The sequence below is a fragment of the Condylura cristata genome, unplaced genomic scaffold, assembly GCF_000260355.1.
Source record: "Condylura cristata isolate star-nosed mole 26May11 unplaced genomic scaffold, ConCri1.0 scaffold00024, whole genome shotgun sequence".
In the NCBI taxonomy this organism is placed as follows: domain Eukaryota; kingdom Metazoa; phylum Chordata; class Mammalia; order Eulipotyphla; family Talpidae; genus Condylura; species Condylura cristata.
The window spans coordinates 23,698,180-23,722,801 of NW_004567125.1; the positions used below are offsets into that span (position 1 = coordinate 23,698,180).

General features: G+C 41.1%; 1 protein-coding gene and 1 long non-coding RNA gene across 2 annotated transcripts in view; one reads left to right on the forward strand and one right to left on the reverse strand.

Moving 5' to 3' along the window:
• The window catches only part of LOC105854001, a 5,435-nt gene extending 5,325 nt beyond the window's left edge, over positions 1 to 110 (forward strand). Inside the window, exon 3 of the long non-coding RNA XR_001145738.1 lies at positions 86 to 110. This is a non-coding gene — a long non-coding RNA (uncharacterized LOC105854001). The remainder of the gene's footprint in view (positions 1 to 85) is intronic.
• STX6 (syntaxin 6) overlaps positions 1 to 23,814 on the reverse strand; it is a 38,018-nt gene extending 14,204 nt beyond the window's left edge. The window contains exons 1-3 of the mRNA XM_004688538.2: positions 23,542 to 23,814; positions 7,477 to 7,646; positions 5,912 to 6,006 (exon numbers count right to left, since the gene is read on the reverse strand). Of these exons, the coding sequence (XP_004688595.1) occupies positions 5,912 to 6,006; positions 7,477 to 7,646; positions 23,542 to 23,576 (300 nt within the window). The 5' untranslated portion in view covers positions 23,577 to 23,814. The remainder of the gene's footprint in view (positions 1 to 5,911; positions 6,007 to 7,476; positions 7,647 to 23,541) is intronic.
• Between the last annotated feature and the right edge of the window lie 808 nt (positions 23,815 to 24,622).

Below are 24,622 nucleotides of genomic sequence, written 5' to 3' on the forward strand. Positions count from 1 at the left end.
ATTTTTTTTAAAAAAAGATGTGGTACATATACACAATGGAATATTACTTAGCCACCCAAAAAAAATAAACACATGTCTTTTGCAGCAACATGGATGGAGCTGGAAAAGATCATGCTTAATGAAATAAGCCAGAAAGAAAAGGAAAAATACCGGATGGTTTCACTCATAGCAGGAGTATAATGGACCAGGTGAGAAAATAATAATAATAATGAACAACTATACACCAGAGATATTTCACAGTGGTGGAATGGGGAAATGGGATCAAAAATGGTGGGAGGAGGGAAGTGCACTGGGCTATGGTAATGGCACACAGGTGATTTGGTGATGGGAAGCCCACAGGGATTACAACTGAGATGGGAAAAGGCACAAAGTGATGTAAAAATAAACTATTATTAAAAAAAAAAAAAAGAGCATAACTTCATCAAAAAACAAACAAACAAAAAACCTGGCAGTTCCCAAACAATGAATGGAAGGCAAACTGGACCAACCCTTTGGTGGGTTCTCTATCAAGAACCTCAATAAATTCTCTGCCTTAGTGCAGTAAATTCACTAAGACCAAATTATTTTAAGTAAATAATATAAAATATATATCCAAACAGATCAGCAAGGATATACATAGTAGTGTTATGTATAATATGAAAGAGAAGAAAATAAGCAGCAGGCTCAAACATGCGAATAGGAAGGGACAGTAAACCCGTACACATAGTGTAACACACTAGACGTTATGTTTATGCAGAGTGTTTAGTGAGGAAACAATTCAGAGAAAAACACAAATGATCAATCATGCGAAGGTACATTAACCCACATTCATCAAAGAAATACAGGTTAAGAGAGATTTTTCTCACTGAGATTAATGGAAAAGACTGTAAGTCCTGGTGAGAAGAAATCAATAAGTACAGAATCTGACAGTGATTAGAAGTATAATTAATAACTTTTGGTAGGCTACTTTGAAAATATTAACCAATATTTAATATGCACATTTTTATTGGACTCTTCACTACTTAAGCAAATTATCTAGGGTATGCAAAGGTGATCACAAAGATTGGCAATCACCAAAATTTGATGACCACCTAATCATCTATCAGTAGCATTAATGATTAAACAAACTCTAACAGAGTCAGACTGAGAACATGTCTTTCATGTCAAAGGTCTGGGATCAGACATGGCTATGTTTAATAACTGTACAAATTTGGGAAAATGACTGAAATCACTCCAAGAGGGACTTGTCTTTTCTGTATCACTAGTACAGAAGAGTGAGTCACAGTTGTCAACAACAAAGTAAACAGACACAACCGCTTACTCACATAAATGCCTCGGCCATTAAAGAAGGATGACTTGCAGCTACTGCGTCTAACACAGTAGCTACCAGCCAACCAGCTCCGGAAATGGAGTCAGGACAACCCAGAAAGTAAATGTTTTGATGTAATTTTAATTAATTGAGATTTAAAGTCAGTTATTCCAAGAATTTAAAGTATGTCTAGAAAATGTTGGGGCTGCAAATCTACTTTTCTGACTATCCATCTTATTAACTCTAACCACTGATCAAATCAAATCAATCTCCATGAAATTTTCAGAACAGAGTTGAGATATGATTAAGACATATAACAGATTTAGTACAAAAGTTAAGAATTTTTGAAATATCTTGTTAATATTTTTATATTAATTACATGTTTAATTTACCTGTCTTACTTTTTTACTACCAGAAAATAAAAATAATTAATTTCTATTGGATAGTCTGTTCTAGATGTACTTAAATTGATACCAGCCTATAATACTCTATTTTTTTATAAAAAAAAACATACAGAATAACATTTCTTTCAATGTCCATAAAATGGCTGGGAGGGGGGAACTGTTAATAGTGGTTATTTCTCAGAAATAGAGTACATTTAAATTATTTAAATGTATAGCAAGTATATATTGCCTTTTGCAGCAACATGGATGGAGCTGGAAGGGATCATACTTAGTGAAATAAGCCAGAAAGAAAAATACCGATGGTTTCCCTCATAGCACGAGTGTAAGGGATCGGGGGAAAAAAGAGAAACAAATATAATAAACTAAAAATGAAAACAACGAACAACTATAAACCAGAGACATTTTATGGGGGTCTGAGGGAGAATGGGATCAAAACTGGGATGGTAAGAGTGCACGGAACTATGCTGCAGGCACAGGGATGAATTGGTGGTGGGAAGTCCACAGGGATTACAATTGAGATGCAGAAAATGAAGAATGACATAAAAAATAAAATAAGGGCCCTCCCTGGTAGCACAGCAGATTAAACGCGGCACTTGCAAGCTAGCCGCAGCTGCTTCAGTGCAAGTTAGATCCCTGTCCTGAAGGTGACCCACATGGCGTGGCAGACCTCTCCTGACCCGCCAGCTGCTCCCCTCAGCAGTGTACTTCGTCATTCTGCCTGTTCTGCTCCCCACTCTGTCTCTACTGAGTCCTCTTACTGCCCCTGCACCTCTGGCCTGCACCTCAGTTCTGTATGCATAAATAAATCAATGTATGAAAAGAAAATATAAGAAAACTTTATTAATAAATAAATAAAAATTTTCATTCTTTAATGAACAGACATTACTTTAATGAAATATGTGTTTAAAATTTCTAAATTTTTCTTTTTATAATTCACACATAAGACACAGCTACAAAACTACCATTAATACTGAAGTGCTTCAATTAGATGCAGCTATACAGTTCATGGTTAAGATAGTTTCTGATGGTAAACTGTGGATCATCCATACTCTTTAATACAATTAAATCAATACAATGTGCTGACTTTCTGAATACATTTAAAAGGATAAATCGTCCTTTCAATGCAGAGGTAAAGAACAGACATTACTCTAGCACAGAGTCAAAGCCAAGAGAACTACAAAGCACACTTGGGTGTTCACTGTGCAATAAAAGTTCCCAAATTTAAGGTTTTCTGTATAGTAAAAGACATGTGAGGTGTGTGCGCACCTGATAGCTGTAAGAGTCTCCAACAGCTTTGTGAAGCTACATCATCATGCACCAGGAAGGGGCCATGGCTTTTGATTTTTTTCATTACAGGTTAAAAGTCTCTTGGTCCCATATAACAGATCACTTGATCTGAATTTTAAACTATGTCACTAGATAATCTGAAGCATTTTCTAAGATCTTGTCATGCCAGAAGCATAATTACTCATCTTTGTTCTAACATGTGAAATTTGAAAGCAGCAATCAAGAAGCAGAACCAATAAAATATGGTTCATCTGCCAACAGAACAAACATCCTGGTTGTTGAGGCTTCCATCTCGTTTCACAATCTTTCAAGCTGAATGAGTAAACTCTGTGACTCCCATAGGGCATCCACAGAGGTCTCATAACCTGTGAGCTGCATCCGTACTGGACACCTGCCCCTTTCCGATGAACCAAACTCATTTCTGTCAACTGATAACTGAATATAAGTAATTCTTGGGTTGGAACAGTTTGGAATTTGGAGGGAAGGGAAGCCTCTAGTATTGATTGCCTTTGAAAGTTAAAGTCAGAAATGTTGGTGGACCATTTAATTCATAAAAAAAATTGAAGTCCTGAGAAGCTATATGATGTATCACAACAAAAATGTATTAAGCTCACAACTGAACCTAGCACTCAGGTCTCCTCTCCTTTCATCCACCCTTTACTGCAAATCCTTTCACTGTTTAAGTAAACCAAAGTTATCTCTGGAATATAGCCCCCTAACACAAACACTTCACACAGGGCATCTCGGATGTATACAGGTGACTCTATAAACATAAAAATGATTACCTCAAAAATCTCAAAGCTAAATTTATACAACAACAGGATTATGTTGTTTTCTTTGGTAAAATCTGTCAGCAAAATTTAGTAAGAATTGCACAAACTTAAAAAGTGCTTAGAAAACTATACACAACCAAACTTTTTAAATAAGGTAGGCTCACTAAATGCACAACCAGTGGGTATTAATGCAGACACACAGGAGATTTCTTTCTTCAGTTAGACCAAACACAGGAAAGAAAAACAAAAGTATGGTATATATCATAGCACTTATTCCCTGAATAATTAGAAAGCATATTCACATACAGTGCAGATCAAAATGAATGCTTTTTAGAGCAGCAGTACATGATTACCGATTGATGGCACATAAACTTGTAGTGTATGAATTACTAATCTGAGCTTAATCTCATTTCCCAAATCTGCTCTCTTCCTGATCCCTCTTCAATCTCCTTTATCTGGAGCCCAGAGGTAGCTGTATATTGTCTAGCTAAATGCAGTAATATTGAACTAATACAGGTGCTTCTTTTAAAATTAAAATTATCATTATCACTTCCTTCTTATTTACAGAATTTCCATTCAAATCTACTGAAATCAGGTTGCTAGCCAACCACTAGCAAGTAAGAACAGGTTTTCAAAAGAGGGTGATAAACTAGAATGAATAAAAAGTCCTAAAATATTCAGTTGGATCATGTAACTGAAGAGGGTTTTACCTCTCAGCACTAAAAGGACTGCTACATTTGAAAGGATAGACTTGATTTAAAATACTTCAAAGAATATATTTTACAAAGCTTTTCAGATATTAGAAAATTAACCTGTAGTCTCCAGTTACGTCAACTAACAACTTTCAATACATTACCATCTGTGTAATTTACAAGTATTACTTTGCAGATATAATAAGTATAATGATTAAGATCAAGAATATATGTCTCATTGCAAGGCACCATTTAAATATATCTACAGGAGTGTTCTTTAGAAAAGGAAAACTTTTCCAAATCAATTTTTAAAAAGCAAGCTACAAATTATTTATAAGATAGATAATTGAGGATTTATTAACCTTATCAAAAAAAAAAAAAAAAGTGTCGCCCACAATAGGGTTGTTTATCAGAGCAGTACTTTGAACTGGCTAGAAATTAAAAAGAGTTCAACCCAAATGCTCATGATATAGACAGGCACCTGGGGTCCACAAAGGTTACTGTCCATAAAAATGTGGATTTATTTATAAACAATTTAGATCTATGTATATAGAAAGGCAACTAGCAAATAAAACAAGGAACAAGCATATTTAAAGTTCGGTGATAATCTATCATTTGAAATCATTTCAAAAGGAAATCACACGATACAAAGTCTTTGGCAAACACATACCAAGGTTCCTGCCTAAGATGACTCCTAAAAAGCCATATGTTAGCACTGGGATGATCCCAAGTCTTTTTATTCAAGGAAGCTGCTTTCTAGTACATATGTTAAAGACAGCTGGTTCTCTTACATCTAGTTATGTTAATCAAATGGCTTAGCTATATAGTTTCAAAACACAAAATATATATTAATGATAAAGGTTTTACTTAGATACTTTGTCTTCGGTTTTTTTCCTAACAGATATTACCTACATAATTTAAGAATTAAGATCTGTTCACTTGGATTGATTTTTTTACACTCTGGTAGATGGTTGCTATCTCTGCATTACTCTCGAAAGGCTGTCAAGCAGTTGTATATGGAAATGTCAGTAACATGGGTTGCTAGAGTTCCAGAAGCAATTCAGATGGTGGAAGAGGCCGCCATCCAAACCTAGCAAGTCACTCTTCTTCAACAATGTGAAGTGATTACCAATCAATCAGGAAACCAAATGGTTTCTGTAAGAGTATTGTTTGCTTTTGTCCAGAAACAGTCTACTAAGAAGAAAGAAAGAAAAAAGACAACTGATTTGGAGGAAAAAGCAGTATGGATAAATAAGATGATACCATTAAAGTACCTTCCCAAAGTTTATGGCATCAATTTTGTCTTAACAAAACAAAAAACAGATTTCTATTTTTTTAAGTCAGAATAATTACATGTGGAAAACTGGCATTTAATTCATACTAAAAAGTGATCTGCATATTAGTTTACAACGATGGAAAGAGTTCTAAGAAACTTGGCTACTTCTTACAAAGTAAGAAGTTCCTTACCCGGACAACTTGCCGCGTACTGGTAATGAAGGCTTTTCTTATACTCAGCTCGGTTGCATCAAGGTTGAATTTTCTAGGATTTGCTTCAACTATGCGTGGGTCAAAAAGTCAAGGTAAAGTAACACATCATCACCAGCCTAACAACCAACATTGTGCTAAATCACACAGTCTGGTAGGCAACCAAGAAAACGGAGCCAAGTTTTCTGAAAACATGGTCAACTTGACAATGAATCATTCTCGAACGTTCTCTACTGCAGCTACATGAAGATCCTTATGCCGCAGGAAGAGACAATGTGCCATGTTAGGTTAGGACCAGCCCCACGTGGCTGGCAGCTACTGGCCATGGTTTCTGGTCAAGGCCGCGTGGGATGTTTTCACATGGCCGGTATCTCTTCACCATTCCCAAGCGTTTTTCATTTGCCACAACAAACTACTTCCACTGATGCCACAAAGCTAACTCTGCTTCTTAATCTCTAGAAATGAAGGCTTCAATGACAAAGCTTCCCTGAGCGCCCCCCCCCCCAATCCTGGTCCTGTCGCCAGATACTCACAAGGCTCTCTGCATTTTTTTCTCCTAGTCTGAAAGCATGTATTATTATTTGATTAATGTCTGTCTCTCTCTACTACCCCTCCCCCCAACCTCCACCATTAATTTCACCAGGGTTGGGTCACTGTTGTGCTCATCCATCCACTCTCAATAACTAACAAAATGTCCAATTCATAGCACTCAGTAAACATTTGCTGAATGAATGAACATCCATTAAAAATTCTTGTCTTCTTCAACAATTTCTCTCCAATCATGTACCCCTCTCATCTCCAGGGAAGAAGTAGCTTCCTCTAAGTGTGCTTTTGAACCCACTCCCTCACATATTTTGGCCCACTAATTTTATAGAATAGATTTGTCTTTAAATCATTTAAAAGGTTGCCAGGACATTATGACTCATAGAAATTATGCTCTCCACATGTCAAATGCATGTGAACCTGTGCTAAGAAGTGGGCCTGACAGAAGCTGTTTTCTTAGAAGTTTAGCTTATTTAGAGCAAAAAATAGAACTTAGAACCTAAAACTGGCTGATCTTCCATCTAGTTTTGGTTAAATGGGATTTCTAGTTGACAAAAGGCCATGTAATTCAGCTCTTACAGGTCTCTAGTTATTCCACTGAATCAGTGAACTGGCAAATAGCATGACTTAGCATAAAGATCTGCTCTTAGTAAGTGGAGATGCATCATACAAGATGCTTTTCACTGGACCCTCGCATTGCAACATTACTTCTGAAAAAAACCAGCCTTTTACTAGGTAAGTCAGTTTCCAGGAGCGTTAGACTTGAACCCTGGCAGTCCAATTCAGGGCCTGAGTTCACAACTACTGTGCTACACGGCAGGATCTGTCAAGCACCACAGAAGAATTTGGTTACCTTAGCTTGCTGGCAATTATTTTATGCTTGTCATGCTACACAGAAGAACAGTAGCAACTGATTATAGTTTTATATAGTTGCGCCACCTGGGTAAAAATGTGTCTACCTGCCTGTGTACCCCAAATGGCACAAACACCACAGAAAAAGATATTGATGGTTTCATCGAGGTCCTCAAGATCCCACTCTATGCTTCGGAGGTTGTTTCTCAGCTCGTTGGTGGTCCAATCGATTTCTTCCCGGGTTGCTGTGGAGGGGTCTTGGAGGAGCTCTGTCCATCTCTGGAACAGTCCCTGGGCAGTGTTGACTGCTTTCTGTACCTCTCTGCAGTCAAGGGGAAGGGGAGAAATCAGATATCATATTCTAGAAGCAAGTTACTACAGGACTTAGCAGTCCACATTTACCATCACACACCATGCTTAGCAATCGCCACCCCCAAAAGTACTTCTGTCTTTACAGAAAACTCTACAAAGACAAATGCCAAAGTCCAAAATTTCAAAGTCTGAGCATTATTTCACTGATGTTCAGAAAAAAAAAAGCCATTATTTAAGCAGTTATAAAATCAAATTTGTTTGAGAAGGGCAAAATTTAATTTTTCTCCATACAGACTATACTTTGAAGTAGTATAAGTAGAAATCCCACCAATTAACCAAAGGCCCATTTATCTATATATGCTTTTATTTGGCACAGCAGTAATTGATATCAAGATGGAAAAGTACTAAAGCAGCTCCTTGGTGGCGCAATGGGTTAAGATGTTAAACTGCAAGCTAGGACTGCTGCTTCGGTGCGACTTCGATCCCCCGCCCCGCAGGTGACCCACATGGCGTGGCAGACCTCTCCTGTCTCACCCTCTGCTCCCCTTAGCAGTGTACTTTATTGATCTGCCTGTTCGGCTCCCCACTCTGTCTCTGGTGAAACCTCTCACCACCCCTGCACCTCTGGCCTGTTCTGTATGTATAAATAAATAAATCTTAAAAAAAAAAAAAAGGCAGCTTCTTTTTTCTTGGTGTGGAGTACAAAAAAAGTGGAAGAAGGGTTACTGTTACATTGCTAGTCTTTTTTTTTTTTTTTTTTTTTTAAAAATTTATTTATTTATTCATACAGAACTGGGGTACAGGCCAGAGATGCGGAGGGTGAGAGGATTCACCAGAGAAAGAGTGGGGAGCAGAACAGGCAGATTGACGAAGTACACTGCTGAGGGGAGCAGCGGGCGGGTCAGGAGAGGTCTGCCACGCCATGTGGTCACCTCCGGGGCAGGCGGGAATCGAACTCATGCGGAAGCGGCTTTAGATTCTCAGTGCTGTGCTTTAACCCGCTGCGCCACCAGGGAGGGCCTACATTGCTAGTCTTTTAAAGGTTAAGTATTTTAATCTGAAACATTAAGAAAAAACCTCATTTGATTTCCAAACATTACTAGCTTTAGTTATATACACTTTCCTGGATTTAAGCAATGCTATATACAAGATTAGTGTGTTCTTGTTTGGAAAGTGAGTCCAGGCCACTGAGTGCTTTGATCCAGTGTGCTTTTAGATTAGAGATAGTCACAAGGTTTTAAAAACTCCTTCCCCCACCCTCTAAGTCAATATACACCATTTAAGTGCTATAACCTAACATCATTATATATAAAGGTCAAAAAGGAATCCTTTTATAATCACATGAAATCTTATTTACAACCAGTATAAACTTTATGCTCCTAATAAGCTAAAAGATGATTACTTATAACCAATTCTTTTGGATGTCTAATCAAGTGTTTTTTGTCAGTGGCTTTAAGATAGAAACTGCAACCTATTCCCTCTGACACTCTTTCCACCAGAAGACAAAGCACTAACAAAATGTATGAAGGTGACTTAGAATATCTCAGCCTAAAAGGTTAGTTTTGGGGCCCAGAATGAATGTGACATGATTCTACCAAAGTAGATTGTACTCCACTTATGAGCAAGGTAAGTCACTTTCAGTGTTCCTCTCCTGTTAGCAGTTGAGTCTTTTAGAGTTAATGAGAAAATTCCATTCATGATAAAAAGGAAAATAAGAAAGAGGGGTATAAATCTACTATCTTTGCTCTTTTGAAGTTTCTAGCTGATTTGGCAGTGAAAGAAGTATACATCTCATAAAATGAGGTACTTGGTCAAATGTCAACTATGATAATAGAAGGTAAAGAGATATCTATAATGACAGCCCATTTTGAGAATATAAAATTGATCAATTACATATAGTAAATATGAGTTCCCTCGTGGGAACTAGAAGTCTTACCTCATTAGCTTCAGACTAGGACAAACCACATTCTCCACCACCAAGACATAGGTATGATGTAAGAATTAAGTTCTCTGAGGTTGCAACCTATAAACTGTTTGACCTCCAGCCTTTTTTTTTGCGCTCTTCAAAATTATTGACACCTGAGGACCTAGACTGATGTGAGCTTTATCACCATTTACCATATGACAAATTCAAACACATTTAAAAAATATCTATTCATTAATTTAAACATTACATCAAACTTACTAAGTTTTTGTAAATCAGTTTCTAAAACCAAAAAGAATTAGTGAAAAGATACTTAATGTATCTTAAATCTCTAAGATGTGGTAAACAGGAAACAGCTCAATTTTGCATTTGCTTCTATATCCGGTCTTTGGGCATATGTTGTGGTTCAAATATATGATAAAAATCCAGTCTCATACTGATTGTTTTAAAAGTCAGTATTTGAACAGCCTTGTCAGATAACTGTGGATATTCTTTTGACTCTACTACAACTGAAAAGTGGCAGCTAGTCAAGCCTTCCTACATTTCAACCTATTGCTCTAGTTTGTATTTTGAATGGATTGTTTACCCACATGACTTTAAAAGATCATGCATTGATCATTTTGAAAGTATGAGTTTAATGAGTCTCAAAAACTGACTCATTTGACACACAATATCCAAAAATCACACAGTAGTATCAATAGCAATCATTAGAAAAACTTAAGAGAAATGACAGATGAAATAAGCTTTCCAAATTTCTGTTTGGAAAAAAGGCTCTCATTTTATCATACTGTCAGCTGTTTGCCATGAAGTGATAGGCTCACCTCACTCATTCTGAAAAAACATCTCAAGTATTTTTTAGATAATTTTGAGATCTGAGAACATATGCAAGTCTCAATAATGTCATTCGAGTAAAAACGAGAACATGTGTAGAGAAAAAAACAAGTTATTTTACTTTCCAACTCAATCACAGAAGTCCTTTTCTTGGAGTCAACCTTTTTATTTCACAATACAGCATGTGATATTAAAATATATAATTAAAAAGCAGTGAGAAAACATTTGCAAATTACATATATAATCAATGACTGGTATGATATATAAGCTTAACAAGAAAACAAACCCAATTAAAATGTGGGGAAAGAATTTGAAGGGTTATTTCACTGAAGAAGACATACAATGCAGGTGACAACCAAGGACTGTAAAAATTCAGTATCAACAGTCATTAGGAAAATGCAATTTAAATCCAGTGAGATAACTCTACATTCTTAGAATGGTTTGAGGGAAAAAACAACAATCCAAGTTCTAATCAGGTGATGGAGTAACTGGAACTCTGATGCATCACTGCTGGGAATGCAAAATGATATGACTGCTCTGGGAAACATTTCAACTGTTTCTTTTTTATTTTTTAGGATTTAGTTCTATTTACTTATATACACAGGAACTGGGGTGTTGGCATTGAGAAGATTTACCAGACACAGAGGTAGGGAGCAAAACAGGTAGATCTACTGAAATACATTTCTGAGTGCAGCAACAGGTGACACAGAGAGGTCTGCTGCACCATGTGGGTCAGCTCCCACTCAGGTCTCAGTGGCTGATGACAGCTTGACAGTACTGAGACTTTAACCCCTGTGCCAGCAAGGAGGCCCCCACCACCCTTCTACACCATCAGTGAAAATGCCAGCACATGAAGAAAGAAAGTACCATCTGAGAATTACTATGAAAAGTACTGTAAACTGAGGGGCTTTTCTGTGAAAGGGTGTTGAGAACCCCTTGGGATTCAATGGTGACACTTTGGAAGACACAGTTTTTTTAAGACTTTGATTCTCAGATTTGAGGGATAGACAGGTATATGGGTGGATATGATCCCAGAAGCGCAGAGTAAAATGAAGGAATCCTTAAGCCTGCAAGAACTTAAGCATATCCTGAAGGAGAAAGGAAAGAAATGGCAGGAATTAGAAAAATGCTAACAAAGCAAACCCAGGACAACATTCAGCACCCCACAGGTTCTGGCCTGATATTTGGCTTGTTCCACTACCAATCTTTTGCTTTTAAGAGGTTTCACTCTCAGTCATTGAGTAGCACAGACATAAGACAAAATAGTCATCATTTCACATTTTTTAGGATAAATGTTTCAAGAGATCACAAAGGAGAAAACTGTTCACAGTAGCTCAGATCTTGAAGGAAGAGCCTGATCCTGCAGTTTATCAACGAATTCTATCTTAACACAGCAGTTAAAGCAGTCCCTGAAGTTTAAAACATCTCCAAAATTTCTTCCTCCAATATAATTTCAGCTAAGCATTCGCAAGGAAAAAAAGCATGATTGGAGAGAAAACAAGTCCCATTTTTAACCCAATGTAACCAGAATTTCCTAAGAACTTGCAAATTCTGAATAGTTTCAAGAGCCACCAAGACATACCTCATAATATGTGCAACAACCCACTCAATTCAGAACCATTTGTAAAACTGTGGACCTAAATATTTAGACTCACTTGGCATTACAAGTAAATCAATTCACAGAACACGGGAGTATATAATTATGTCGTCTGGTTGAGATTTGTCAGGGTTTCTGTATAAGGATGAGAAAAGCCAATCCAGCTTTCTTCACACTGCTTTCTCCGGAAAGGCGAGGGGGTGGTTTCTGTAGGTACCGGCTGGTAAGCGCTACCTACACTCACAGGCCCTGCAGTGCCTGTGCCCACTTATCCCAACTGAGGTGCTACCCCCAGGGGGGCAGTTGCAGCAGCTGACGTCTCTGGCATAGGGATCCCTAGACCAAGCCTGGGTCTCCAGAAAGGTGAAAATCACAAGATGTTGTCTTTTTCCTGTAAAGTCGATTAATGGGAATGATAAGAAGTCTGACACCCAGAACTTTTCACGGGGGCCAACGTATTCCTTCCACTGTGGAGCTCTTAACTTAGCAAACTTCTTGGTAAACAACAAGCTGCTCACCATTGGCTTTGTGAACCACATCTGGAACTAGCTCACCGCAAACTTGCTAATTACTTTCCAGAGAGTGAGAGCGTTAGCTCCTGACCCAGAGAGCCCTTTTCATTCCTTCAAGGAGAGAGATGGAAGATAGCTCCATAGTCATACAGACTTCCTACTCCCACCTCTGTTGCAAAGTTCATTTTGCCCCACACATTTCATGGGTCACAACACTGGAAATCCTAGCATAAGGCTCTTTCTCCCTGCACTGTCTACCAAAAGGTCTATCAAAATCAAGGGCACTGCCATCTCCCCACAAACACCAAAATGAAGGTTCCACACTGCAAGCCATGCCACTGCCCACGGGATCGTGGGGACTGCACAGATGCTTCCAAGTCAATAACCTTCAAAGATACAAACACTGTCTACATCTATGAAGAATATAACTTTTGGGTAAAATTAGACCACCCAAGTTTTCAAAGTCAGATTCTTTCATTCCCTGTAAAAACTAATGACTGGACTAATTAGTTTGGTTTTGAAGCCAGTCCTACACCAATGGCTCGTTATTGCTAGCTGAGCTTTCCCCCATATGCTGTTCCAGTCTATTCCATCATGGTGAAGTGCTCACTATCCCAACTGATCTCCAAAGCCACAGGCAAAATATCAATATGCTCATAAAATCATCAAGATTTCTTGTCTAGGTCAAACCAAGTTTGTCAGTAAAATAAGAAGGATAACTTCAGCTACCAGGAGTTTCTATCTGTTATTATCTAGTCACCCGAATAGATGGCAAGATAACTGGAGCTGCAACCTTCACCATCTTTTTTTAATTTCTCCTTTCTCTGTCAACCATGCTGATGGATTCTGAACTGGCCTCTGCTCGTGTTAGTGTTACTGTGGTTGTCTAACAGTGACCCCAAAGCTTAGTGTGTAACAACCATGTCTCATGTTCATGGAGCCTGTGTGGCAGACTTATCCCTGCTCCACAATGTTTGGGGCTTCAGAAAAGGTGTCCCCAGGGACACCTCTGTGGGTGCCCCCATCTCTACAGTCTCTCCTGACCCCTCAGCACAGTGGCCTCAGGAGCTGGGCTTCACAAGTGGTAGCTTGTATCCCCAGACAGAAAGATACAGGTGGGAGCTGTACTGGTTCTGTGACATTAGTTTCAGGAGCCAAGTGGTGTCATTTCCTCCTCCTTCTGTGGGTCGAGGTGGTTACACAGGTCTGCCCGGGTCCAGGGAAAGGAACAAGGACTGTAGTTTAAGAAAAGGATGCCAGTTTCACGATTTAAGATAAGCAAATGGACAGGGCACAAAACAGGTCAGTCATCTTTGGAAAAATACGATCTACAAAACCACCATACCCAGGGCAGGCACCCACTCTGCACGCCCCTCATTTGCTGCATCCATAGCCTCAGGGGCTGTGAGGGCAGACAGTTCCCGCTCTGGTGATGAAACATGAAAGCGCAGGTTGCGCAAGCCTCTGCAACCGCATGCTCTTGGGTCCCACACTATGCACCCCAGCCCACCCCGGTCCCTGGGGCAAGGCGAGGCAGTTCATTTTGCTTCCTGACTTCCACACTCACATCTTTTGTATTTAAGGGGAAAAACACCCTCCACCCCTTCACTTGATCTCACCAATATTTCCAAATGCAACTTCACAGTGATATCTTTAGCAATTACTCTTATGGAAAAAAGGTGTCTTTACTTAGTTATTTCCGACTATTATAGACAATGTTTTATCTCGACTTATTACTGTTTCCATAGCTCCCCAGGGCCAGCACCACTGCCAATGATGATACTGAGGGTCAGTCACGAGTGACGTGAATGTGTTATCATTTTCAGTGTACTTGATGTGAGAGCCAATCACTCTATTTTCCTGAAACTCTCCCTTTGCTGTTGGGACTCTTTTTTTCCTGCCTATTTCTCTTCTTCCACTTGGTCCTACTATTTTTCAGCTCTTTTACAGCTTCTAGCTGCTCATTAACATTCACAAAGCAAACCCTAACTACTCCCAGGACTGATTCTTATGTTCTTATCTACCACCAGGATCATTCCAGATGCCTAAGACCACACTCATCACACCCTCTCTACAGAAAACACAAGTACCCAAATGAAAAGGTAAATCAAAACAAAATTTGCTTCCTTCTGTTACTTCCCCACTGAGTTAACAGTGCAACTATTTAAAATTTGAAACTTGTCTAGACAAGCGTCATCTTGGACTCTTCCTCCTCTCACCTTACACAACCTCTGCTGAAGCCCAATCACTGGATGTTGGATCTGGAAGGTGCTTTCAATAGAACTAGTCTGCAATCATTAAACAAAGGAACTGGGGCTCAGGTATCTGGGCTGCTTGCTCTAGTTCTTCTGATGTTGAACATGAAGCTCCTTCCAAAACCAAGACCTCTTCGGTCTCACCTTTGTGAAGCCTTTAGACAAATCTGTTTCTTAGTGGAATCAGAAGACCTGGCTTGAGTCCTTCAAGGTTGTGTGACCATAGGCAAGTGAATAGTAACTGCTACTTAAACCTGCCTGATTAAGAATTTACAAAAGGTTAACAGATCAAATTTAAACTCGTTAGTCATTAGCTGGGTGTTCCATGTCTTCCATGCCTTCCCCTCTCCCCAAACTGGTCAACTTTAATATCCAACCTGATTTCTTAGTAAAACAAATTCTGTTTCAGTTAGCAGATCTTCACATTCTCCCTTTTCTTACTCCTGAAGGAACTCTTGCTAGTTCCTTCCGCAGTCAGAGAGAGACCCAACACCTCTGCAAATCAATAGACATTTCTTTAAGGACTAGATTAAGAGCCTGCCTGCTTCACTGGTGTGTCCTTGACCACTGTGGGTCTTTCCTTTTTCAATCTGCAGAGCACTCCCTCTCTATCTCCAAATCCACACGCAATGCAATCTATCTTTCACCTATCCTTTTACATATCTGTATGGTGTACTACAATACAAACTAGACTACAATTTCAGGAGCCAGATATAGCATCGGGCATTTTCAAGAAACAAACTCATAAATTAATAACTAATGTTAGCAAAGTTGTACAATGAAACATCTGACACTGATTTTTAAATGAGACTGGACTTACATTCTATTTTATTGGACCAAAAGTACTCTGCAAACTAGGATTAACTGCTAGGATTATTGCTACACCAATAACAGAGTTTTCTGAACACTGTGAACAAAATGCATGATGCTTGCCTTCAAAGAGCTCAGTCTAGTGTTTAAAAGGCTGGACAAAAAAAGATGGGGACAGAAAAATGTCACATAATAATACCGTATTGCTTATCTGCCTACTTAAGCCATTATTTCAACCCTGACCCAAAGTCAAGAACCTGGATATAAACTATGCTTGTTCAGGCAGACAAAGTCGAAACCAGCAAGAATCAAAGAGCCAAAGCATGCAGGAGAGTGCTTAAGAAGAGGCTCACTTAGTATCAATGTACTCTCATTCCAACATGCTCAATGCTGTGGTTTCTCTTCTACCACAAGTTATGAATCCTAAAAGCTTATCAACAAGAGAAAGAAAAAACTACAGAATAAAAACTCTAAATGGGCTCACTCTTCAAAGAAGGATAGCTGAATACAAAGTTTAAAAGAAGATTCAAATGTGGTATGTTTCACTTAGCAAATTAGTAAAGATGTTTGAAATTGAGAAGCTGAGGACTGGCAAAGGATAGAGGGAAATGGACCCCTCAAACACTTGAGGTGGGAGGAAAGAGTGGAAAGAGACCTGTTTTCTGGAGGCAATTTGGTAATATCCATCAGAAGCTTTGAAAATGTGCACACCTCTGAAGCAGCCATTCTGCTACAAGAATACAGGCCAGGAAAGCAGCAGCACAGCCCTGAGACAAGCAGCCTTGTCGGCATTAGTTACAATTGTGAAAAATTAGAAACATCCTAACTGTCATCCTGGGTGATACATTATATTACATTTATATGACAGAACAAGATGAAGTTGCTAACAGCCCTAATGAATGGAGACATTTTAAGGCTATAAGGAACTATGATCCCAGTTTCTAAAGTGATTACTAATACATATATATGTATTACACAGACACACACATAACCTGCCTTTTGGCTTACAAGCTTATAAACTTCAAGGTTGGTTTTTTTTAAATTCTCATTCTCAGTTTCATTTTACTTCTAAAATGAAAATAATGGTGGGGCCTCCCTGATGTTAAGTCTCAGCACTACCAAGCTATGTCACCAGACACTGCAACATGAGTTCAATCCCCGGCCAGGGAGTGACACACATGGCACAGCAGACTCCTCCTGCCTCGCCGGCTGCTCCCCTCAGCAGTGTGTTTCAGTATATCCTGTTCTGCTCCTCACTCTGTCTCTGGTGAATTCTCTCACCACCTCCCCTTGATACCTCTGGCCTACAACCCAGTTCTTAAATACACAAATAAAATAAATCTTAAAAAAATGAAAATAATGGTACTAGTATTTGCAGTATCGCTACTGCACAAGGATTAAAAGAACAATCCCTGTGGCAGCTTTGTACAGGCCCTGATACCTAGGAGATAACTAACGGACAGCTACATAAAACTTTTAATAGAAATGAGTGAAAAGATGACAAAATTTTACCTAGAGGCATTCAATAAATGTCAATTCTCCTTTTTATTCTTTATTTCCCTAAGTTTTCAATTAGTTCAACATTACTTTAAATGTTACTAAAATAAAAAAAAAATCCTGTTAGACTTGGTCTTCTTTTGGATGGAGGCATGACAGACATCTAAACAGGAGTGCTAGCTGAACACTTAATATGTGTCTAAAATTGTGGCAAGCAATATACAAGCACTAACTCATTTAACCCTTATAACTGAGGAAGCAGGCTCTGCTAAACCAATTTTGTACATCAATAAACAAGTGCAGAAGAGAAGAGTAATCAAGTTGCCAAAAGTTATACTATATAACTGATAAAGTGAGCTTCCAACCTGGGGTCAGTATGATTATCAAAGCTCAGTTCCTTACACCAAACCCTGCCACATCCTAAAGTCACTAAAAAAAAAATTACACTTTCTTAACCTTTGCCCCTTTTTATTCTCGCGGAACTTACCACCACCTGACATACTATACAGTTACTGCTTTGCTGTCTGTCATAAGAACATAAGCTCCCGCCCTCCCTGGTGGCGCAGCAGGTTAAAGCACAGCACTAAGAAGCTAAAGCCCATTCCACGAGTTCGATCCCTGTGGGCCCCGGAGGTGACCCACATGGCGTGGCAGACCTCTCTTGACTTGCCCACTGCTCCCCTCAGCAGTGTACTTCGTAGATCTGCCTGTTCTGCTCCCCACTCTGTCCCTGATGAAGCCTCTTGCCGCCCCTGGGCCTCTGGCCTGTACCCCAGTTCTGTATGCACAAGTAAATAAATCTTTAGAAAAAAAAAAAGAACATAAGCTCCACCAGCTGAGGGAAGCTGTTTGTTCCCTCACTGCTGTACCTTCAGCTCCAGTGCATAGAAAACAGACACCAAATATCTTAGAGTGAAGGATTCTAAACAGTCATGTGTCTTTGTGGACACTGCTACAGTGATGAGAGCCGCAGCCAGGGCAGCCTGCTGAAGAACTTGCTTACAGGAAGCCAGGTAGGAGAGAGAACATACACTAGGGTAGAAGAACCAAAACTAGAGGGGAAGAAAAAGATTCCAGAGGGGCCTCCCGGGTGGCGCAACAGGTTAAAGCACAGCACGATGAAACTCTCCGCAGCCACTGCAACACAAATTCAATCCCCAGCCAGGGAGCTGACCCACATGGTGCGGCAGACCTCTCCTGACCTGCCCACTGCTCCCCTCAGCAGTGTACTTCATTGATCTGCCTGTTCTGCTCCCCACTCTGTCTTTGGTGAATCGTCTCACCCCCTACACCTCTGACCTGTACTCCAGTTCTGTATGCATAAATAAATAAATAAAAAAAAAAAGATTCCAGAGACATCCATGAATGGCACTTAGTGCTCACAATGCACAAGTAAACATGGGACTGAAGGCAGGTGTGGAGTCAGGAATGAAGAGGGCTAAAAGGAGGATGAGTGAGGCATCCGTGGGGACAGGCAAGGAGAAGGCAAGGAGAAGAAATATCCCAGAAGTGGGGAATATGGACTCGTTAGTAGAAAGTACAGAATGACCGTGGTGGAGGCTGAGTGCAGATGAACAGAGAGGACCTGCCGCAATGGGACTAACCCAGTTACCCAGTGAGAACACTCAAGAGGATCCACTGACACACCTACATGCAACTTAAGGACGTGTGACAGGCCAGAAGCAGCCCGGAGGTGAGGCAGTGGAACTTCAAGGACCAAGTTCTATAAACACCACTGCTGACTAGGTAGGACCACATCTGTCTTAAGAGCCCAGCTGTGCAGCTGTGACCCTGTACGCTGAGATTCTGCCCTGGTTGAAACACTGACAACATCTACCTTCACAAAATGAGCCTCAAACACACAGGCACCAATCAGCTCAAGTTTAAATTAAAACAACTTTCTCACTCTCTCCTCACAATGGATGCACTCAACACTCCTACCAAATCAGTATTCCTAAAACCCTAATTTCTTATCATTTCCAGGTTTTAAATCTCCTTGACCCTATTTTGTCTGCACTGTGAGGTGTTAACAGCGTGAGTGGAAACAGGCTGTTCAAATGTGAAGCCTGGGTCCGCCACTTACGTAGTTGCATGAGCCTCAACAAGTAAATGCCCTTGTTACTTGTTCCTCAACAAGCAACTGTCCAACATTCTTCAGTTTCTCTCCAAAATGTGACTGGTACCCACATCATAGAGCAGACAGATGTTCTTATAAAGTGACTATTTGTGTAAAGAGCTTACTCAATGCACACTGGCATGGGAGTTGTAGCCTTTAAATGTTAGATATCATTATTATTACTTCCCCAGGTAAACCTCCCCCACCACACAGGCTGCTCTCCTCCATGCTTCCCACACACACAGTTCCCATCTCAGGGCCTTGGCTACTGATGTTTCCAGCCACCAACCACCACTCCTTTGCCATAGCCACCATCGAAGAGTATTTATTCAACATTTACGCGATGTATTCAAGGTGCTGGGCTGGAAATACAGGAAAAGCAAACAGTCCCAACCCCTAGAGCTCATAATCGCCTAATGAAAGACAGCAAGGCGGCCAGAGGAAGAGGCGCAGTAACGTGTTTCGGGTGCCAAGTGAAGCACTTCCTGGAGACAGTGGAGATGCTTACACAGAACCTTGCAAGCTGAATAGGGATCAGGCAGCATGCACATGGAGCAAGGGAACCTGGTCCTTCCCTCATCCTGGCATTACCACGTGTGGAGCTGAGGGGGAGGCAGCGGAGGGGAGAGGAAGGCTGGATCATGAAGTGTGTGGACTTTATTCTGTAGGTTAACAGGCAGCCACTAGATAATGACTCCTGTTTGGGTGCCAGAAAAGCTCTACCTGTGCTACATATTCTGGAAGCCATAGGTGGCTTACTGAATGCTTCAAATAGGGCTGAGACTGGGGAACTAAATGCTTTAATCTAATTAATTAATTAATTTAAGATTTATTTATTCATACAGAACTGGGATACAAGCCAGAGGTAAAGGGGCGCTGAGAGGATTCACCAGAGAGAGAAGGGAGCAGAACAGATAGATCAGCGAAGTACACTGCTGAGGGGAGCAGCCGGCAGGTCAGGAGAGGTCTGCTGTGCCATGAGGGTCACCTTCCGGGCTAGGGGTCGAACTTATACTGAAGCAACTGCAGCCAGCTTGCAGTGCTGCTTCTAACCCATTGTGCCACCAGGGAGGGCCCTAATCTAATTAATTTAAGTCTAAAAACTGACAGGCAGTTCAGTTACCAGAAAAATGTCTATGTTTGGAATAATTTTGAGTGTATAGATATACTTTTTCAACAGTAATAAATACAGATCAAATATTTCAGATGAAAATACAGTGCTCAAATTGAGATATGCTATACAAAACACACTAAATTTTGAAGACTCAGTACAAGAAAGGTAAACTATCTCAATAATAATCTTTATATTAATCATAAGCTGAAATACTTTTCATTTATCAGGTTAAAGGAAATCAAAATAGATTTCATCTGTTTCTTTTTACATTTTAATGTGGCTACTGGGAAATATAAAGTGGTATAGGTGGCTTACATTCTGTCTTTACTGGATAGCACTGATCCGATGGAAACAAGGGCAGATGAAAGGCTAGAAGCAGGAATACCAAATAAGAAATTCTTTGAGGCCCACCCTGGTGGCACATGTGGCTAAAAAGCAGCACTATGAGCCCATCTGCAGTCACTGCAGCACAAGTTCAATCCCCGGCCTGGGAGGTGATCCACAGGGCGTGGCAGACCTCTCTTGCCCCTGACACTGCTCTTCTCAGCAGTGTGTTTCAGTCAGTCTGCCTATTCTGCTCCCCACTCTGTCTCTGGTGAATCCTCTCACCCCTAGCACCTCTGGCTTATCCCTAGTTCTTGTATGCATAAATAAATAAATATTCTTTAAAAGAAATACTTTGATAAAACTCTAAATGAGACACAGGCCTGAATTATTTGAATACTATCTTCTTCAAAACTAATTTAAGATCTATTACTGCCTCCAAAAGCTTTTCCAATCATAGCCACCCTACTGAGTGGCTGTTCTCCAAACTAGTAGACACCTAATCTTCTAAAACATTCATTGTGACATGTAATCATTTAGCACCTGTCATTTCTACTTAATATTGGGATGAGTTGTTTCTCAGATTAGACTATCAGCTTCTAGGCTAAGAGCCACAATTCAGGCATCTTTAATTTTTCCACACTGCGATACATTTCCAGTAAGTTTAGTAAATGGAGGTACATGCTTCACCCTAATATGCCATTATATAGTCTGCAGACACGCACATAGTTGACTTTACCTTTCTATAGTAGAAGGTATAGGAAATTTCTTTTAACTTCAGACATCTTTGGTGTAAATGGTAAGTCAACCAAATCTCCAAGCCAGTCTTCAAAAAAAGTAGTAATATCTAGTCAATGAGCAAACATTGAAAATCTGTGCTGGTTACTAATAAGGAAAAAATATCAAGATGGCAGAGCAATCTAGGTTGTGCATAGATTTCATTAAAAACCAAACACACAAGTTACACCAATAAATCTTCATCTAAAAAAAATCAAATAATTATCTGTGCTTTCCATGGTTAGAGACAATCTCTGCAATTTAAGCATTAAGAACTTTTATTCAAAGGGAAAATACAGTTTTAACATTTTAAAAGTAACCCCTAAATCAACCTTCCCAGTAAATGACATGTTTTTCAGCTAGAGTCACATATTACTAAAAATTTACAACTCAGTATTTTCCTGTCTAAATTAAAGATGATGAAAGCTCCCTAGCTGTTGCCAGCCACTGCCTCATGAGTTCAATTCCCAGTCAGGGAGCTGGCCCACATGGCACAACAGACCTCTTCTGTTTCACCAGCTGCTTCCCACAGCAGTGTATTTCAGTAGATTCTCCTATTCTGCTCTCTATTCTGTTTCCGGTGAATCCTCTCTCACACACACAACCCCCACACACCTCTGGTCTATATTCTAGTTCTTGTATGCATAAATAAGTCTTTTTTAAAAATGAAGAAAAGACACTAGAAAAATGTTATGTATATAAATGTATTTTTTAAAGATTTATTTTATTTATGTGTGAGCAGATTCACCACAGACTGCATTGAACAGGAGGACTGACTGAAATATACTGCTGAGGGGAGCAGAGGGGAGACAGGCGAGGTCTGCTGTGATATTTGGGTCACCTCCCTGGCCAATTGAACACACGCTGTGGTGGCTGGCTGCTGATAGCTGCATAGTGCTGACACTTAACCCCTTGAGTCACCAGGAAGACCCAAGTATATAAAAGTATTTTACCTTATCATGGAGAATAAACTATTTTCCCTAAAGTACCATCAAATTTTCTAAGAACCCTTAAAACAAAACCAACACCCAAGCAAACACTGTGCTTTCATCACTACAGAAATAACGACAAGGAGATGAAAGCAAGTGGTACTTTCAGTACCACTCTCTGGCCACTTTGTGTTGATTCGACTTTTTGTTTCACATTTAAAACATAAAGCCGGTAAGTTATCAGAAATAGGTTTGACATCAGAGTCCATCTGTCTTGCACTTGCTTAATTGATAAATGCGAAGTTGATAAACAAGTGGAATGGAAGTGTCTATCTCCAAACAATGGAGCAATCAAAGATAAAATCAGGACAGCTCATAGGGAAAAATAAGGCAGTTCTAGTTCTAAGAAGAAATGGGGGAAACCTGTAAAATAGCCTGGGTAAAATCAGAGTTTAAAAGAAAGCACTCACTTCCTTTAGCACTGTGGGAAAACCGTGGTTGCTAAAAGAAAGCTGAGCAAAGTTTAGTTTGGCCGATTTCATTTTGTTTCCATTCCAACATCATCAAAACTGGGTATGACCGACTGCTTTCCTCTTCTCCCACTGCACAGTAAGAACTCCCCCACTGCATTGAGCGGTCTTCCGGAGCCAAGGCTCCCCAGCCTCACAGAGCCACACCGCCCCCGCCTCCCGGCCTGCAAACGTGCTCAGACGCCTCTGGACAAGTTGTGGTCTCTGCAGTCTGCAGGCTAGCGCTCCGAACTCAATGGACAATGGGAGCTCACTCCCGTCAACGCCAACTACAAAGCCCAGGAGGGTCATTTCCCTTTTCCTGCCTAGATGCTGTTTTCCCTACTTCGATGGGGCCTCGTGCTCCATCGGAGCCCAAGTGTGCTGTGCGCTAGGACGCGGGTTGCCCTCACCACCTGCGGAGCTGCTGAACCCCTGGGATCTCCAAGTAAGTTGTACCGCAGCGCTCAGGCCCAAAATACTGCCCTATCCTCCCCAGGGATTTGGCTGGTGAACGCGTTTCACAGTCCAGGTAGGACGCTGAGGGTATGTCTCTTGGACGTTTGGTCGTGGACTTCAAGGTGCCTACTCCACTGTCCCCTCCCCAGCCTCAACTCGTCTCCCCTCCCCCAAAAGCAAGGGAAGGGAGATCGAGGCAGGCAGCACGCGCCTCCTCCTCCTCCTCCAGTGGAACCCTCAGCGACACTCACCCTTTCACCACAAAGAAGGGGTCCTCCATGGACATGGCGTCCCGGCCCCCGGCCACTTCACCCCTGCTCCGCTCACAGGGCGCCCGCGCCCTCCTGGCCTTCCTTCGCCCACCCCCCTAGCCTCTCGCAGCCGCCTCAGCCGGGTGATCCCAGAGCAGCGGGTGCGCGCAGGCCGGGGCGCACAAGATCGCAGCTGATCCAGCTCTCTGTAGACCCCGCAGACCTAGCCCTGACTCCGGCGCCGGCCCCCGCGACGGCCTCCTCCCCCGACTCTTCCCGGCGCGTCCGGCCAGCCTGACCCCGCCCCCGGGACCCAAGGCTGCTGCCAACCAGGATCGCCGTCCGCCGAACCACTTCCGCACCCTGTGTCACGTGACTAGGGTCAGGCCCCTCCCTCTCGACGTGGGTGGGGCCTGGCGCGCCGTCGCGCGACCTAGGAGGCGGGACTCAGGGGGCGTGGGGGCGGGGCTTCCTTCACCTCCCTCGAGCTTCGGGGGTGGAGCTGCGTGTTCTGCGTGTTCTGCGGTAGGAAGCCTTTATAGGATACGCCTTGAAGCTGGTTCGCACAATTCTTTTACCTTTCCTCTACTTTTAATAGTTGATTTTCTGATACGTGATTATGACTCCGCCTCGTTCTCGACTTCAAAAAAGCGTGCTCATATACGTTATCTGACTGACAGTGGTGCGCTTCCTCCTGGCAAGGTGCAACAGGTTGTACACGCACTGTCAGAATCTCTGGGGGAAGTGGTAGTAGTCTCATTTTGTAGGTGAGGAAAGTTCAGAGGTTTCGTGGTTCCCTCTCATCATACGACCTAGACGGGGCAGAGCTACAGATACCGTGTACTGTCGACCATATTGGTGTATATTTTCTTTTGCTCTACTTATTCAAGTAACTGTGTGAGGTAAATTTCCCAGACAGCATTTGCTACTTCGCAGGAGAGCGTGTTTGCCACATATGGCAACGTCCTGTCAGCTTTAGTTCAAGAGCATTTGCAGAAGGTGATTTGGTCAGAGCAGTTAGCCAGCTTGTGGGCTAGAGCCACTGTGTAGGTTGTGGACTTTATTGCTGATAATCATTGAG